Here is a 16,359-nt window from a genome sequence, read left to right as displayed (position 1 = left end):
TTATGTAAAAAAGCATTTACTGCAAATCAGCCTTCTGTCCCAATGCTTCTATCTGAGCTCTTTGTAATCCATTAATGCCATTAAGCTTCCTTATCTAATTAATTAATGTCCAATTAGACAACAGTTGTGGTATTTTAATTGGCAGTAATGAATAACTCTTGCCCTTCATCCCCATTTCTCATCAGTACTTTATTTAATAATTCATGTCAGCTTAATGAGCAATTATTATAACTTTACTGGCATTAATGGGCAATTATTGGTCAGCTAATGGAGCTCAGTGTTTGATTGACCCTTCTGATTGTCACATTAACACTGGAGACTACAATATCGAGAACGCAACCCAGCATTCATTGCATTTACGTTTACATTTACATTTGCGGCATTTAGCAGACACCCCTATCCAGAGCGACGTACAAAAGTGTTTTGAGTCTCTAGCAATGAATAAATCTACACTGGTACGCAAGATTACAAACTTAATATAAATGTAACTCTTAAATTCTACAAAGCAAACTTGGAAAGTGCTAATTAAAGTGTTTCAGGAAGAGGTAAGTCTTCAATCATCGCTTGTAGTCATTATTGCAACGTATACGCACTGGTTTAGTTCACGTGGTTTGTTTTTGACTGTACTCTTAACTCTCACATTTTTTAAATATCCCTTCAAGTTTGTTAAATAAAGCCCTTGCTGACCTGCTTATGTGTCCGTATCTGTCAGGGAGCCACCAGTCATGCCTTCCTCCAATGCTCACACTCTCACTCAGCCTCTCCCTCCTACTATTCACCTACACCTGTCCTGCTTCAACTAATCACCTACACCTGTTCCCTATTTACCTCTCCCCTCTATAACGTCCCTATTCTCCTTCAGTCTCGGTCTAATCTACCAGTTACGACCATAGATCACCTGGACTTCCTACTGCTCTGGTTCCCTATGCTTTCATGCTCCTAGCTACGATTCACTGGAAGCAATCAGTTAAGTGTACCATTTGCTCCAGTGACTTCTCAAGCTTTCCTGTGTGTGTATGTTTATATAATAAGATAACATAAAGACTTTCCCCTTTACTTCCTGTTTCTGATGCCTGGTCTATCCGTGACAGTATCTGACACTGCTTAATTCTTTGTAATCTACTAATGTCATTAGAAATAGACAGTAACATTTTTGAATTTAAAGAACAATTGCTGGTCAGCTCTTGAAACGAAGTGATATAGTGTTTAACATTACCAGATATTATTTATAATCCATTATTCAACTGTCATTTTCCATTCTGATTGATCAGACAGTAGAAATACTTCTACAGCAGCTTAGACTATATGTGAAGTTTTCTGTCAAAAGATGTTCTTTTATCATTTTTAAAGGGTGTTTCTAGTATTTCTACTTTGTACCAGTCAGGGTTATGGGGAGGGCTTTTGCGTTTTCTTAACTAGTTTAAGAACTTATTTAATATTGTTAGTGTTGGCAGATTGCTTTGTTAGATGAGGAAAGAAATACTGAGAAAAACCTCTTTTTATTTCTTACTTATTTTTCATGAAACCAGTAAAGATCCAAGCAACATTACTAGTTGATATTGTTATTCATTTGTACCGAAGATACAAACCAGGAAAGAAAGTATGTATAATAGATTATCTTTGAGCATTTGTTATGAGCAGGTCCATCTTTTTTAAGGTTACATGGACTACCAAACTGCACTCATCTTATACAGCAGTATCATTTCTTTTGGCACTGTGATTGTTGTGTATTCATGGTTCTTCTTTTATCCATTGATTTGCAACTATTAAATTTTTTTTTTGGCAGCTATTAAAGCAGGTCATGAGCTGGTCAGTGGAGCAGCGTTAAGAGGAGCGATAAGAGGATCATCGGAAAGTGTCTGCTCTTGTAATCATTTCTGGCCTTCATTAGTTTTTAATCGCTGTTTCTGTTCAATCTAATGGGTCGAAATCCGCCCGTGTCAGGGTGAAAAGTACATCCTGCAGTTTCAGCACATACACCGATGCCGGCTCGGCTGGTTGTCAGGGGCGACGGGAAGACCACCTGTCGCGGATCGGAGGGTCACAGCATCCTCTCCTACCGATCGCTTGTCGAAGGCATTCATGTTCTACAACCCGTGCATGAATAAATGTAAAAGGCGAAATATTTTCCCAGGGCCTCTGCACAGTGAGCAGCTTTCTATTTTGTCTTTCAGAACACAGAAGCGAGGGGGACAAAACGGATGTTTTCATGATCAAACGGAAATACTGATGATTCTTGCATCAGAAAGCAAGGGTTTGTTTTAGAGAGTGTCATCATGACCACTCCAGGTTTCCTGGTTTTGTGTGGGTCTATGTGACTGCACAATTAATCATATCTGTGATCACTGAGCAGATACTTTTCAACATTGGGTTATCTTAGCAGAAGTGGACAAATTATTCATTGATTGTGTATTGTGTACAACCCATAAATGAAGGCTTTGGATTTTTGATTTGACTCATTTTTCCCCCTAGCTACATTTTAAAATAACATTTTAGTTTTCTTAGTCATTGTGTATTTTTAGGAAAATAATGTCCTTTAAACATAAAAGATTTTTTTATCTGCGTTTTGAACATCCCATTCCCCATTTAGTAACCATTTGCTGTTATAATAAAGCTGTTCTACTTGATTTTGGAGTGTGGTTGTGGAGATTTGTGCTGATTCATCCATAAGGACATTAATAAAGGCAGGTACTGATGTAGGTGAGGTGAGGAGGCCTGGGGTGCAGTCAGGGCTCCAATTCATCCCAAAGGTTTTCAGTAGGGTTGAGGTTAGAGTTCTATAGCAGGCCACTCTAAATCCTCCACTCCCAGCCATGTAAACCTTAACTTCATGCAGCTGGCTTTGTGTACAGGGGCATTGTCATGCTGGAACAGGTTTGAGTCTCATAGTTCAAGTGAAAGGATATTTATATATTTTTTGGATGCTGTTATATCCAAAGCCACCCTATACAGTTGGCCTCCATCTTTGGGGTAAAAGTTTGGCAAAGATTTACACATGGCTGGAAAAGCCAGGTGCCCCAATACTTTTGTTTATGTAATGGATCTACATATTACATACAGTTTGTTTTGTAAAACTGTGAAGGTCATGGCACAGTGTTTGTGGCTTTGGACTGTGGATCAGAAGGGTGTGAGTTCAAATCCCAGCTGGGCTTTTTAGCAAGGCCCCTATTACCCTTACTTGCCAAGTAGTATAAATGAGAATTATTGTCGCTCTGGATAAAGGTATCCACCAAATGCCATAAATGTGAATTTAAAAGTAAAACATGTCCCCAAAATGAGAACGGCCCATTTGAGATGGTTTGGACATAGGAGGGAAGGGACATGGGATATATCGGTAGGAGAATGCTGAGGATGGAGCCGCCAGGAAGGAGAAAAAGAGGAAGACCAAGGAGGAGGTTTATGGATGTGGTGAGGGAGGACATGCAGGTGGTTGGTGTGAAAGAGACAGATGTAAAGGACAGGGGGTATGGAGATGAATTATCTGCTGTGGCAACCCCTAATGGGAGAAGCAAAAAAAGATGAGTTCATGTCTGTACCGCATTAAAATGGGAGATATTGGCTCATACGCAAGTGCAAACCTACAGAGAAATATAGAAAAAGCCAGATTTCCAGATTTGTGGTTTACACTGAGAATTTATGATTACGATTGCAAATTTAGTCTCCTTAATGTGTCATATCAAAGCTGTTAAAGCTGGAATAACATTTTGACATTAGTATTATACTCTTTAAGAAGGAGCCATTGAGAAATGTATTTGAAAAAAGGAAATGTTATTCTTCGTCAGATTTTCCCGACATCCAGACACTATTTGAAGATGGCTATTTGGCTGTGTGTGAACATGTTTTATGGAAAGCCTGTTGGGTTTTGTATAAAACAGTAATTACTCGCTGAACCTTTCTCATGTCCAGAACTGACCCTTGATGTAAAAGCGAAATGAAAGAGCAATCGCTCAGATGGCAGAACAACACCGAATGAACTCCAGTGATCTCCCGTGCAACTCGAAGACCCTCCGCATACTCGTTTCGAAATATGAAGCACTCGAGGATCTGTTAAACAGAAAAGGCTCTCTTAATGCTCAGGCTGTCTTAGATAACCTTGAAAGTAAATAAAAAAGAGAGATATTGGAGAGGAAATACTTGGCGTGCTCCAAATCCGCCTAATTGAAAGCGTCTCCCCTGCCATTTGTGTTGAGAAGTTTGAACATTGTGTGTTTCAAAGCTCCTTCTCTGCTTAGTCATTTAGGCCATCTGCTTTTTTTTTCTATCTGTAGGCGGCCAGGAGGAAATCTGGTCAGCGATGATAGACGGTGTGTGAGCTTTACTTCTTTTTTCGTTGCATTTGCGTCATTCGATTTCAGTTACCTTGTATACTCTTTTGCACATGGATGTTTAGCATGCGTGGTTGAACAGTAATCCTCAACGAGAAGCCTCTGAAGAGGTTTGAAGGTGGGATGATGATTTTACATAATCACCCATCTCTCTCTCACTCTCGCTCTCTCTCACACTCTCATTCTTTCTGTCTCTGTATTGGTTTAAAGAGCTCTATTGATTTTTTTTTTATCTGGTGAACAATGGCTTGTCCAGCTGTCCAGCCCTGCTTTGATTCTGCAGCTTTGATTTAAATATCATCCATAATTACAAACAAAGGAGATCTTTTGAGAAGACAATTGGTTTTGCTTTTCGTGGAAGCTAAGTGGAGACGGACCGAGCCGAGCTAATTGATCATTTTGCCGTAGTCACAATACTATAAATGTTGGGCCACTTCTACACTTTATTTAAATAAGGTTTGTTTCGATGAGCCCTTAAAGGCTTGAGGGATCGCATCAGCATCACGGTTTGTCTTCAGTAAGGTCCGATTTATCATTTTCGAATATCTTATTTATCAGTATTGTAGTAGTTTTGTGTGTAAATGTTTTTGTGGGTGAAAATGGCCATCAAATTTACAGAAAAGGTTTGCTAATGCTGATTGTCTTTGCATGCTAATTTTTTATTAAGATCCAATGACCTGTCAATCATTTAGACATTTTGTGACACCCAAAATAATATATAAAATGCAAATAATGAAAGAGCGTCTCCTACAGGCAGCCATTGCGCTCTTATGCAACATGTACACATTGTTGCTATTTGGTAGTCACCGTACTACTAAGTTATCCAGAAGGCATTCCGAATACTTTCCTCAGCAGGTGATGCAACTTAAAGGAGTTGGACCATGTGCACCGTACTGTCTTCACTCTCATGGGTATTTGATCGTTATTGAATAAAACGACGATGTGTTTTACATGACCATGTCGAGTCACTAGCGGTTAATATATATATATATATATATATATATATATATATATATATATATATATATATATATATATATATATATATATATATATATATATATATATAAAATAAACGGCCTCCATGCACTTTTTTGCATCTGTATTAGTCAGTATTTGTGAGTGTAGGTTTACAATAATGCAGCTCAGCCACTGCAGTGTGTCAGCTCACTTTGTCCTACTTGAGTTTTATTTGTCTTACTCTGTGGATTTGTTTTAGATTGCTGTGAAAAGGTGTGTTGTGTTAAATAAAATATATTGTGCATTTAATTTAAATAAATAAAGATTAAAATCATTTATTTTAAATTGCAGTAATTCATGTAAAATCAGTATGAATCAAGGTTCAAACTAATTGGGAGCTCTTACAGAATATGGTTTTTCAGATTTTTTTTTCCCCCAAACTAACTGGATCTTTATGAATATCAATTTTGTTGTTAATAATATTGGAAACAGTTTAAGTCTGATTAAAATTGTGCTTAAAATAGATATGACAAGGTGGACCCCTAGATTTGTTATATAGATTAGTGTTTAAGTCAGATTTGTTTCCAGAGGACTCGCTTTCTCTTTTCTTAGTTGTCTAAATATTCGATTTTACTGAGTATTTGAGTTGAGTTCAGATTTCAGGATGACATGCTAGCCAGAAATGTTAAGCCCCATAACTACTTAGTGAGCATAATGTTAATAAATAATACTAAAGCTCTTAAAAATGATCAATGAGATATTAAAATCACACATGTGACTTGTGAAGCGAGTGTGAGAAATATAGGCTAACAAACTAGCAGTTGACTAGCTTCCTAGCTGTTTTTGAATGGCAGAGTTGACTAGCTATTTAGGTGTTCTGGACGGTAGAGAAGCATGAAGAAAGTTCCAAATCATGTGTTCATCTATAGTTACAAATCAAAACTTAATATTTTAAAATTGAAAATGCCTCAATTTCAGTTGAATTGAATCTGGCTTAAACTGATATAACATCTTTGCTATGTTTAGTCAGTTAGCTCCTTAGCAGTCTATTACATCGCGAGCAATTACGCTTCACCTGTTAATAACGGGAAATGCATAAAACAATAAGTGAAAAATGCAGGAAATGAGTTACATCCTGCCGCAACAGAGAAAATGTGTTGTGTGTTTTTGTTTGAGGGAATACATAGATCTGAAACAGTAACATTGCAGCAGTGTGTCTGAGACGAGGACACACACACACACACACACACACACACACACACACACACACACACACAGAGCGGCAAATGCACCCCATCTCGTCTATAGCACTTAATCTTAATTATCTCAGCCCACAAGGAAAGGTTCTTTCAGGCACTTTTTTTCCAATTACTCAGCAGTGTGGATAAGTGCTTCAGCCTGGCTGTGGCAGGATTCTCAGTGACAGGAGTCTGAGCAGTTACACAACAAACCTACGCCTGTTTCCTGAGCACAAGGAATGTCATCTTTATAAGAGCACTGGGTTAGGATTTTTCTCTTTGATATCTCCAGAGTGGAAGAGGTGGAAAGAAGGAAGGAAGACTGCAAAGTGTTGACTGAGAGAAAAATACATTTAAAGGGAATACCTCAGGGCTTTTTAAAGCTAAACTCCCTACAGTGTTTGCGATTACCAACAAGAATTTCAGCATTGTTCCCTGTGTAGTGGAAAAAAAAAAAATCTTCAAAATACAAAGCATTTCATACTGACGATATAGTAGAAAATGATTTTTGAATAGATAAAAAAAATTCAGACTTGGATGTTATTTTAAAAATGACAGAATTGAAAAGTGTTTGTAAAAAATATGCCCATTGTATGCAAATGATTTATTGAAGAGTATTTTCAGAAACTTCTTTTTAATGCATTTTCTCTTAGAGAAAGGCAAACATTTGAAAATTCCTGTTTGCAGTATGCACTTGAGTGCAGTTATTTGCTGTTTAGGGATTGCCTTTGCACAAAAATGAACTAATGCACAGTAAATGTTAAACGACTACAGCAGGTCACAGTACAATTCCTTCAGATTTCTTTTACAAACCAGTTTAATGTTCACGTGGTGTGAAAACGTGGTAAAAAAAAGGACCCCATATTGAATAGTTTGTTTTATTATCACTAAAATATATATATATATTTTTACTTTTGTTTATTTATGTATTATTTTATTTTTTTTTTGCCAAAAAAAATGCAAAGCCATCTTAATTTTTTTGCAAAAAATGTTTTGTGGCATCTGCAATAAACAGTGATGGAACGATTTTCACTCTATTACTGTATTTAAGTACATTTGTACCGCCAACTCTTCAGGCTCTTCCCAACCTGCACCCTTCTGTCACCACAAATCACAATATCAGATTTCATAACATATTAACAATCACTAAACATACAATGAACAAACTGAAGCTGTAAAACGAGTCTTGAAAGCCCTGCGATCATGTGAAATACACATTTCTTAGTTTTATTTGTCTGATTCTCTCCCTCTGCCTGTCTATTTGACTATTTATGGCCAGTCTTTTGTTTTATTCGGTAGCTACAGTATACTAGCCCGGCTGTAAGTGATAATTCATTCTAATGTACACCTCTGTCCAACTGTGAAGGTCCTATGCAAGCTGTGTGAAGGTTCTGGCAATTTCATATAAATGAAGCAAACTGTCACTAGATATCATGACAGTACAATTTTGTGTAGAAATGACACCATTGTTCCATTATGCAAATGTAATATAACATGATTGTGCAGACTGAAAGGTGACTGGATGATATGTACATACGTGATGAATGTATTCTAAATAAAAGGTAGTGAAATAGCCGTGTCAGTCTGTGTGCAAAAGTGCAATTTTTTTTAAAAGCATTTTTGTTAGTTCATTACATGCTACAGTGATTTTTTTTTCACATTGTTGCTGCCAGACTGTAAAAAAAATCTTGATTGTTTTCTCTCTCTCTACTCACCCTCTCCTCACTCTTCCTCGTCGTAGTAGTGAGATCAGTTCGACATAACTGCATGCAATTTTTCTAATTATTATGACAAAATAATGTGCCTTTATGACTATAATATGTAATGGACTAATTAGACATATAATTTATTATGGTACTGTGATGTCAAAGATATAAAGTTATGTTCTAGCATCTAAGTCTACTTCTGTCACCATTCATCGCTGCTTCTGTTCTATTTATTCAGGTTTATTTTTTCCTCCTCTGACTGTAAAATATATTTTCCAACATTGAGGCATTTCCTTTGTAATTATTTGAAGTTATTATTCTTGTTCTTGTGCCGAAATAACTGGTGGATTATCACTTACGCATACTTGTATCACTTTTTCACTGTAGGTGCTGAACTGGAGGGCGGGCATTTGATAAAACCCCTCCCACAAACTCTTTCCTTGCTGCCTCTGAGCCCCTCCCATAGCCCTGTCTCCATGGCGATGAGCAGCGACCCTGGCTACGCAGGGCCAGAGCTGGACCCCGATTCCTCCGAATCCTCTACGTCCCCAACCCCACTTTCAGCCAAGATGTCCGCCATCACACTAACAGACCCCTCCACCAACGGGCTGAGAAATGGGGCGGGACACAAGAGGGCTCCACCCCAACGGCCACACCTCTCCGGCAGGAAGATGTCACTTCAGGAGAGAGGGACGTACCTGTCGGCAGGAGGCGCATCCGAGCGCATCTCTCACATTTCACCACGCGCTGCACGAAGGCCAACCATCGAGTCCAAGCGGGTGTCCATTTCAGACTCACAGGTGAGTTTCCACTACCGAGACTGGGTCCATTTAATCATTTAGCATGGAGAGGTATGAAGATTCGAATGAAATGTCCGACAGTTAATTATGTGAGAATAAGAATATATTCATATTGCATTGCTCTAATTTATTTATATTAAACAGATAATTAGATTTGAAACATTTTTTTTACAAAAAATGATGTACAGATTTTTCTATTTTTGAACAAAAACTCTTTCTATAGCACCCTATTGTATCACCATCTCTCACTCTGTCTTCATCTCTTGCTCTCTGTGTCTCTATCTGTTTGCCTGTCTCTCCATGTCCCTATCTTTCACTCTCTTCAGCTGTCCTCAGGACATGCAACAATGAGTGTGTCCATGAATCCACACGTCTCATGTTTCTTGCTACACATGAGTTTTTATTTGCAAAGTGATCAGTGTGTTGTTTAATGGTTCAATTGGTTGAGCAAAAATGTCTCTGTTATACGAATCATTTAATAAAGAGTTTATTTTCTAAGTGTCATTTTAGAATACAAAAGCAGTGTCTCTGCATATCTTTGGCATTACTGTATAGAAAAATGATATATTGCTGTTTTTTTTTTTCACCATATTAGGTGAAATAGAAAACGTTGCTTTGAGATTTGTTCTGTGTATCATTTGCGTTCAAATTCGTCTTATAGAAGACCGACGTGGGGAAAAAAACAGACAAAAGCAGCACTTTGGCTACATCTAGCTCGAGAAACAACGTGAATCATTTTGAAAGCTGGAACTAAAAAGCTGTTAAGTTTGTCTGTTAAGAGCTTCACCTAACAGAGCAGCCTGTTTATCATCCGTGGGAGGCCATTAAATCTGAGTGAACAACACTGACACATCAATGTATGAAAGATTTCTTTGCAAGTTTTCCCCTAAGACTTCATTATTTGAGGAAAAAAATCTAAAGAAAAGAAGAAAAAAAAAGAAGCAACACAAGTTCAGAATCCATAGTAACTAATGGTTTCTTTGTAATTTTTTATTCACTGCTACACAGTACATTAAAAATACATTTCACACCCATTTACACTTTTCTTTCATTTTTTCGCATATTAATATTTTATTTTCGAATGCAGTTAAATTGTCAGTGCAGTACCCAGTGTATGTGAAACTCAGTGGAAATACTTTTGTAAAACTCAATTGCAATGGATTCTTTGGTTATTTTCACATAAGTTTCTTTGATGAATTTCAGGATTTTTCTGCTCGTTTTGAATTTGTCTGTTTTGACAACTAGCATTCATATCTGCTTAATCTGACCCCAATCTGTCTTTCTTGTGAACTCATCTGTTCGCTGGAACAAGCCCTGAGCCACTTCGGCATCAATTTTGCATGCATCAGAAACTACCGAAAAACATCTTATTTGTGAGAATAGAAGTAACAAGCAAGCGCTGTTACAGATTTTAAAATCAGTTTTTCAGCTGTATGTGAAGCTGAAAGGTGAAAAAGACCAGTTTTTTTTTTTTTTTCTTTCTTCCATAGATGTTGAGTATAGCTACTCTAGAACAAGACACAATTGGAAGCATGGCTGCTATTTTTATTTAAGGCCTTTTTAAAAAATAATTTGCATTATTATTGCGTATTAAGACTTATTATTGTGAATTATATTATTGTTAGGACTTTTTACTTCTTCCTTTTTAAGGCTACATATACATGTACATTTATGGCATTTAGCAAATTCTCTTATTCAGAGCGACTTATCCCACCTATACAACTGAGTAATTCAGTGTAAAAGGGCATTGCTCAAGGGCCCACTCATAACCTTCTGATCAGAAGTCCAACATCTTAACAATTGAGCTACCACCTTGCCAAGGTTTGGGGACGCCTGAACATTAAGATTGAATGCGCTTTTTTCCAAACATCCTATTCCACATTTAGTCCCCATTTGCTTTTATAATACCTTCCCCTTTTCTGGAAAGACTTTCCACTAGATTTTGGAGCTCTATCGCTGACCATTTAAGATCTTCTACTCCAACCCATGTAAATCATATGTTCATTTAGATACATTTGTGTACAGCAGCATTGATATCCTGGAAACAGGTTGGGGTCTCAGTTCAAGAATAGAAAAATTCATGTCACTCATGCTACCACATCCAAAGACATCCTATACAATTGTGTGCCTCCAACTTAGTGGTAACAGTTTGCCAAATAACCACATACAACTGGACAAGTCAAATGTCCCAATACTTTTGTCCATATAATGTATGTGTAGTTGTGCAGTACCATGGGTTTACATGGTTTGCAGTGGAGATCTTGTGGTCTGCTATAGAGCTCTGACCCTAACCTTATTGAACATGTTTGGGATGAATTGTAACGCTGACTGCACGCCAGGTCTCTACATTAGTACCAGACTTTACCTGCTGAATAAGCACAAAACTTCACAAGCACATTTAAAATCTAGTAGAACATCTTCCCAGAAGAATGGAGATTATTATACAGCAAATGGGGACTAAATGCAGAATGGGATGTTTAAAAAGCACATACGAATCTTGGTCAGGTGTCAACAAACTTCTATTATTAAACATGAAGACAGAAATAAAGTACAATTTAGAATAAATTCATTGAAACATCTACTGTAATTACAGTATGGTTGTTTAGGTGGTGTGCATTATTTTATATAACAGTCCTGGAAGCTCCAGATGTGAACATGTACACTGACAGGTTAATAATGATCGACTTGACCTGATTTGTTATAGTTTCTATAGTAACAGCTTGTACATAGGAATAGTACAGTGGACTCTTCAGTCTTTACCGTTTGAAGGATAAGATGACCAAGTACACATCTTCTACAATTACAATTTATTAAGAAGGTTCTCCAAATAAGATATTCTCTCCTCCATTGTCCTCCATGCTAAACAATCATCGGGTGGATATAAAGGCACAATACCACAAATGCCAAATCTGACATTCCTGTGACTTTATTCATGCTTACATGTTGATGTATATATGACCAACCTCAAATTGCATGGGGGTTTCTTCAAAGTATTTCGACACACAAAACCTTTCAGCACCGTTTATTATATATCAATGTTGTGACGAAATACATAACGATACGCCTTTTCAATTAGATTAGATTTTGGTTCAGTGCTGTCCATCATGTATCATGAAAATGTCTTTATTTTTGTGTGTGTGTGTGTGTGTGTGTGTGTGTGTGTGTTTGTGTGTTTGCCTTTTAACTATTCCCTTCTATATTTGGCTATAATGAGAAATAGATGAGAAGACAGATAGGGGTGTGCGCGTGTGTGCGCGCGTTTGTGTGTGCGTGTAACCAGCTCAGCACTTTCGTGTCTTGAATAAGAATTAGTCAATAGACGGATGGGCAGTTTTACTTCTGACTGGTGCAGCTGATAGACTTTGCCAGTGTTTTATTGCTGTGTGTGTGTGTGTGTTGGGGGAGGTAGCTTTACTGCAGTGCTGGTCTCACTGAGCATGTGCTAGCGTTGTTATAGCTCTGTCTGGCCGTCTGGTTCTTCAGCAGTGAATATAAAATACCTTTTCTCTGCTTAACTTCATGATTGCGTGTCTGCAACTTTAGCTAATAATCCACAAGATAAATTATTTATTCATGTGTTAGGCCATGCGTGTGTGTGTGTGTGTGTGTGTGTGTGGGTTTGGGTGTAGTGTAGTGTTGTGTAGTGTCTGCTGAGTATCTCAAGAGGTTTCTTTCAGTGTAGTTTCCTCTCTCCCTTTTTCATTTTATTATTTTTTTAGGCGTATTTATGTTTTAAATACTGAACCTGTCAGGGAAAAGAGTCGCACAAAACCTTACTACAGTAACAGTCTTATTTAAAAAATGAATGACTCAGGTAAAGTTTCAGAACATGCAGTGTTGCTAGTGAAATCAATAGCAAATAAAATGCCTCAGAAACTACCTCATGTATAAACATAAAGATGGTGTTCCACAGTAGACTAAACATTCTGAATAAACATTCTGGCATTAGCATGAGTGTTTAGTTCACACTAAGTGTTTGCATTGCACACACCATTGAAAGGTGTCGTGTCTCACAGGAAACGATCAGGCTTTAAAAACCATTGATTCGTAAACCTTAATGTTTTACAATCATTTGTGTGTATAAATCCCAAGTAATGCACTGTATAAGAGCTTTAAGCCTTGTGTTAGTTATATGAATATTTACATTTACATGTTTTTCTTAGTCCGATTTTAAACACAAGCACTTACCTGTCAACCTAAAATAGCAGGGACAAAAAAAACACGGGACTTAAGAAGAAAAAAAGGAATGAAAGAAGTTTTTTGTTTGCTGTCAAACAGGAAGTACTATGAGTTTAAGGAAAAAAATATATATTTTATATAGTATCTTGCTGCATGAATAGTAGTTGTAATTATCACATTAATCTGTGCCCATTTACTTCAATTTGGACATTACGGTTCTGATTATTTAGCCGCTTATGAAACAGCACTGCATCCAGCGCTTCACATTTTTTTATAAAGAAACAGCAGTTCATTTTGTTAACAATTTAATCCAAAGATCTGGCTGATGAAGATCACTGTGTAATGTGTGCGGTTCACAATTTATTAAAGTAATAAAATAATGCATTTGTTAAATTGATGCGCTCTTCCGTACCCACATGTTGAAGGACAAGCTGACTAAGCACTCATGATTAAACTGCTCCTTAGATATCTCTGTGAAAAAAAACCTGCATGGGCTTTAAAAGGAAAATTTAATTATTTTCTTATAATATAATTTTGGCTTTGATTTAAAATTCTGGATGGAATATTGTGTTCATGTACTGCTTATGTACCTTGTTTGGGCCGGCATTGTGCAATGCAGATGTATGCAAGGTCAAGGCTAGGCTAGAATTACATGTACGTATAACATGACTCATTTTTATAGGAAAAAACAGGGATCTTGTCTTGTCATTTTACTATTAAATCCTCCCGTCTGAATCTACTGATACTCACTAGTCAGAATTCAATTATATTCACAATATTACCCTCTGTTCATTTTTATTTGATTCTTAAATTAGAGCCAAATTTAAATAAAGAATTATGACTGGATGTTATTTTTTATTAATTATTTTTTTCTTTTTTCATTTCTGAATCATACACAATGCAAAACAATGTGTTTTCCATAATCTGTCTAAAACTATCAAAGTTGATTTAAAAGCATTAATTTTAGGTTTGGTTTTGCCTGGATTTATTATTGTAAACAATGTACAGGTTCACCATTTCCTGAAAAATAAGTACATACATTCTGATTAAATAATCATAATAATAATAATAATATATTATATATTATTATTATATTATATATTATATATATTATATAATTATAACAATGATGCCATTTTAATAAAAAGATCACTAGACGTAGGCCTATAATAATATTTCTTATTAAAAGAATAATAATAATAAAATAATTGAAATTTAATGAGCACCTAAGTTGGCCAAATAGAGCTCCAAAGCTGGAGTTCACTGTGTTTGTCAATGTAGAAGCAGTGTTATTGAATCATGTGTATAATGTGTATTGATTGTCACAGTGCATTGTTGCACCCCTACTCGCTAAGCATATTTGTCTTTATAGAATAAAGATGGTGTGATTGTGTGTGTTTGTCTGTTTATCTGTTTTGTTTCTTTTTTTTTCATAGTATTAAGACTGATTTAAAAGCACCGAGGCATAGAAATCTGTGCGGAGGAACTCAAAAACATTAGAAGTGTTTAAAATCAAATTATCTGACAGAATTGAGCATTTATCCGCTTACGCTGTTTCATCTCTCAGCCCTGATACTGATAGTGGATGCTTGTAGAGGATCTATTTGCATATTGCAGGCATCTGAAATGTATCAGCATTGCAAATGCAAATATTCAGACGATAAACAAATCCCTGTTACTGAAACAGTGCCAGTGTGAGCTTCCATGAGCTTCCTGTGGATTTGAAGATCTGCAGGATTTCTTTATTTACTAGCTGCTAAATTAAAACATGAACACTGAGATGTTTCTCTCTCACGCTCTTTCTCTCTCTCCTTTCGCTCTCTCTCGCTTTCTCTTTCTCTTTCTCCTCTCTTGCTCTGACTTTTTAACTCTGTGAAATGATTGCACAATAAATATAACAGGATTAATAATAATTGAATAATAACCATTGTAACAGCAATCCCTGTTTGCAGAGATGCTTGTGCTATATTGCATATACACATGTCTAGTATTTTACCAGATTTTGGATAAAAGTTGTGGTTTCTCTTGCATTTTCATATTTCTGTGTAAATCTCATGCTATGCAATGATTTGCTATTATTTTTTAACTTAGTAACTTTCTCTCTCTCTCTCTCTCTCTCTCTCTCTCTCTCTCTCTCTCTCTCTCTCTCTCAGGACTGTATCCAGCTTAACCAGTACAAACTGAAGAGTGAAATAGGAAAGGTAAGTTTTAAGCAATTATCTGATCCAAAGAGTATGGTAACATTTCGTACAGTTATGAAGTGGGATTTTAGTGTCCCTGTCTTAATTTGTTTTTTATAATCTCCAGGATTTATTAACTTTAAACCAAAAACAATTTCAGTTTTCATTAACATAAGATGAGTTTGATACCTAGCTTAACTTGCTTAGCAGACTGTACAGCTGTGAAATGCATTTCTCGACATCAATGGCTCTCATGTAACTCGCATGTAACTGAAAGAATGAGCTTTATGCAAAACTACTGAAATGATATTACAGTGAAAAGGTGAATTCAATTTTGATCCAAATTCCAAGTGCAATAAACCTGACAGTAGTACTAATGTAATTCTGTAATTCTATAACTAATGTAATTCTGTTTGGATTCACTTCAAGATCAAATAATTGAACAAATTGGCTAATAAGTATTTGAAGACATTATTCACTTTCCTCAGCTGACTCCTATCTGCTTGCTTTTCTTTCAAGGGTTCTTATGGAGTGGTCAAACTGGCCTACAATGAGGATGATGAAAAGTATTATGTAAGTTCTTCAGAGGAATTTCCAATCTTAAACTGTGTTTATAACAGGGTTTATTGAAATGCTTCATTCTGATTGACTGGCAGGTTTTTGGTTTAAACTGTTGAACTGCTGAAAGCTAGTTCCGGAGACAATCCCCCAAAATCTATGTATTATAAATGTAAACAAATTTCTTCTGTGAAATCTCTGTGTAAGTTCTCTGTAACTAGGGGAAGGCCGAATTCTAGATATAATAACCTGTATATAAAATACTAACTAGTAAAAATGAACCATTTTGCACTGCAAACACTGGTCTTAGCTTTAACTTCTCCATGGTTCTGTGTGTTAGATGCGGAGGTGGTAGTTTAGTGATTAGGGCATTGGACTTTGGATCTGAAGGTCCTGAGTTAAAATCCCAGCCA

General features: G+C 36.5%; 1 protein-coding gene across 3 annotated transcripts in view; it reads left to right on the top strand.

Moving 5' to 3' along the window:
- camkk1a (calcium/calmodulin-dependent protein kinase kinase 1, alpha a) overlaps nt 1-16,359 on the top strand; it is a 101,089-nt gene that overhangs the window by 39,212 nt on the left and 45,518 nt on the right. For 2 of the 3 annotated variants that reach the window (XM_046839044.1, XM_046839043.1), the window contains exons 1-4: nt 874-967; nt 8,617-9,029; nt 15,362-15,409; nt 15,908-15,961. In XM_046839044.1, coding sequence (XP_046695000.1) covers nt 934-967; nt 8,617-9,029; nt 15,362-15,409; nt 15,908-15,961 — 549 coding nt within the window. In that variant the 5' untranslated portion in view covers nt 874-933. Of the gene's footprint in view, nt 1-873; nt 968-8,616; nt 9,030-15,361; nt 15,410-15,907; nt 15,962-16,359 lie in introns of those variants that run through there. The other variant, XM_046839045.1, reaches the window with a different exon arrangement.

This window comes from Silurus meridionalis, chromosome 25 (assembly GCF_014805685.1).
Source record: "Silurus meridionalis isolate SWU-2019-XX chromosome 25, ASM1480568v1, whole genome shotgun sequence".
Taxonomy (NCBI): Eukaryota; Metazoa; Chordata; class Actinopteri; order Siluriformes; family Siluridae; genus Silurus; species Silurus meridionalis.
This window is presented reverse-complemented; position numbering and strand designations above follow the sequence as displayed.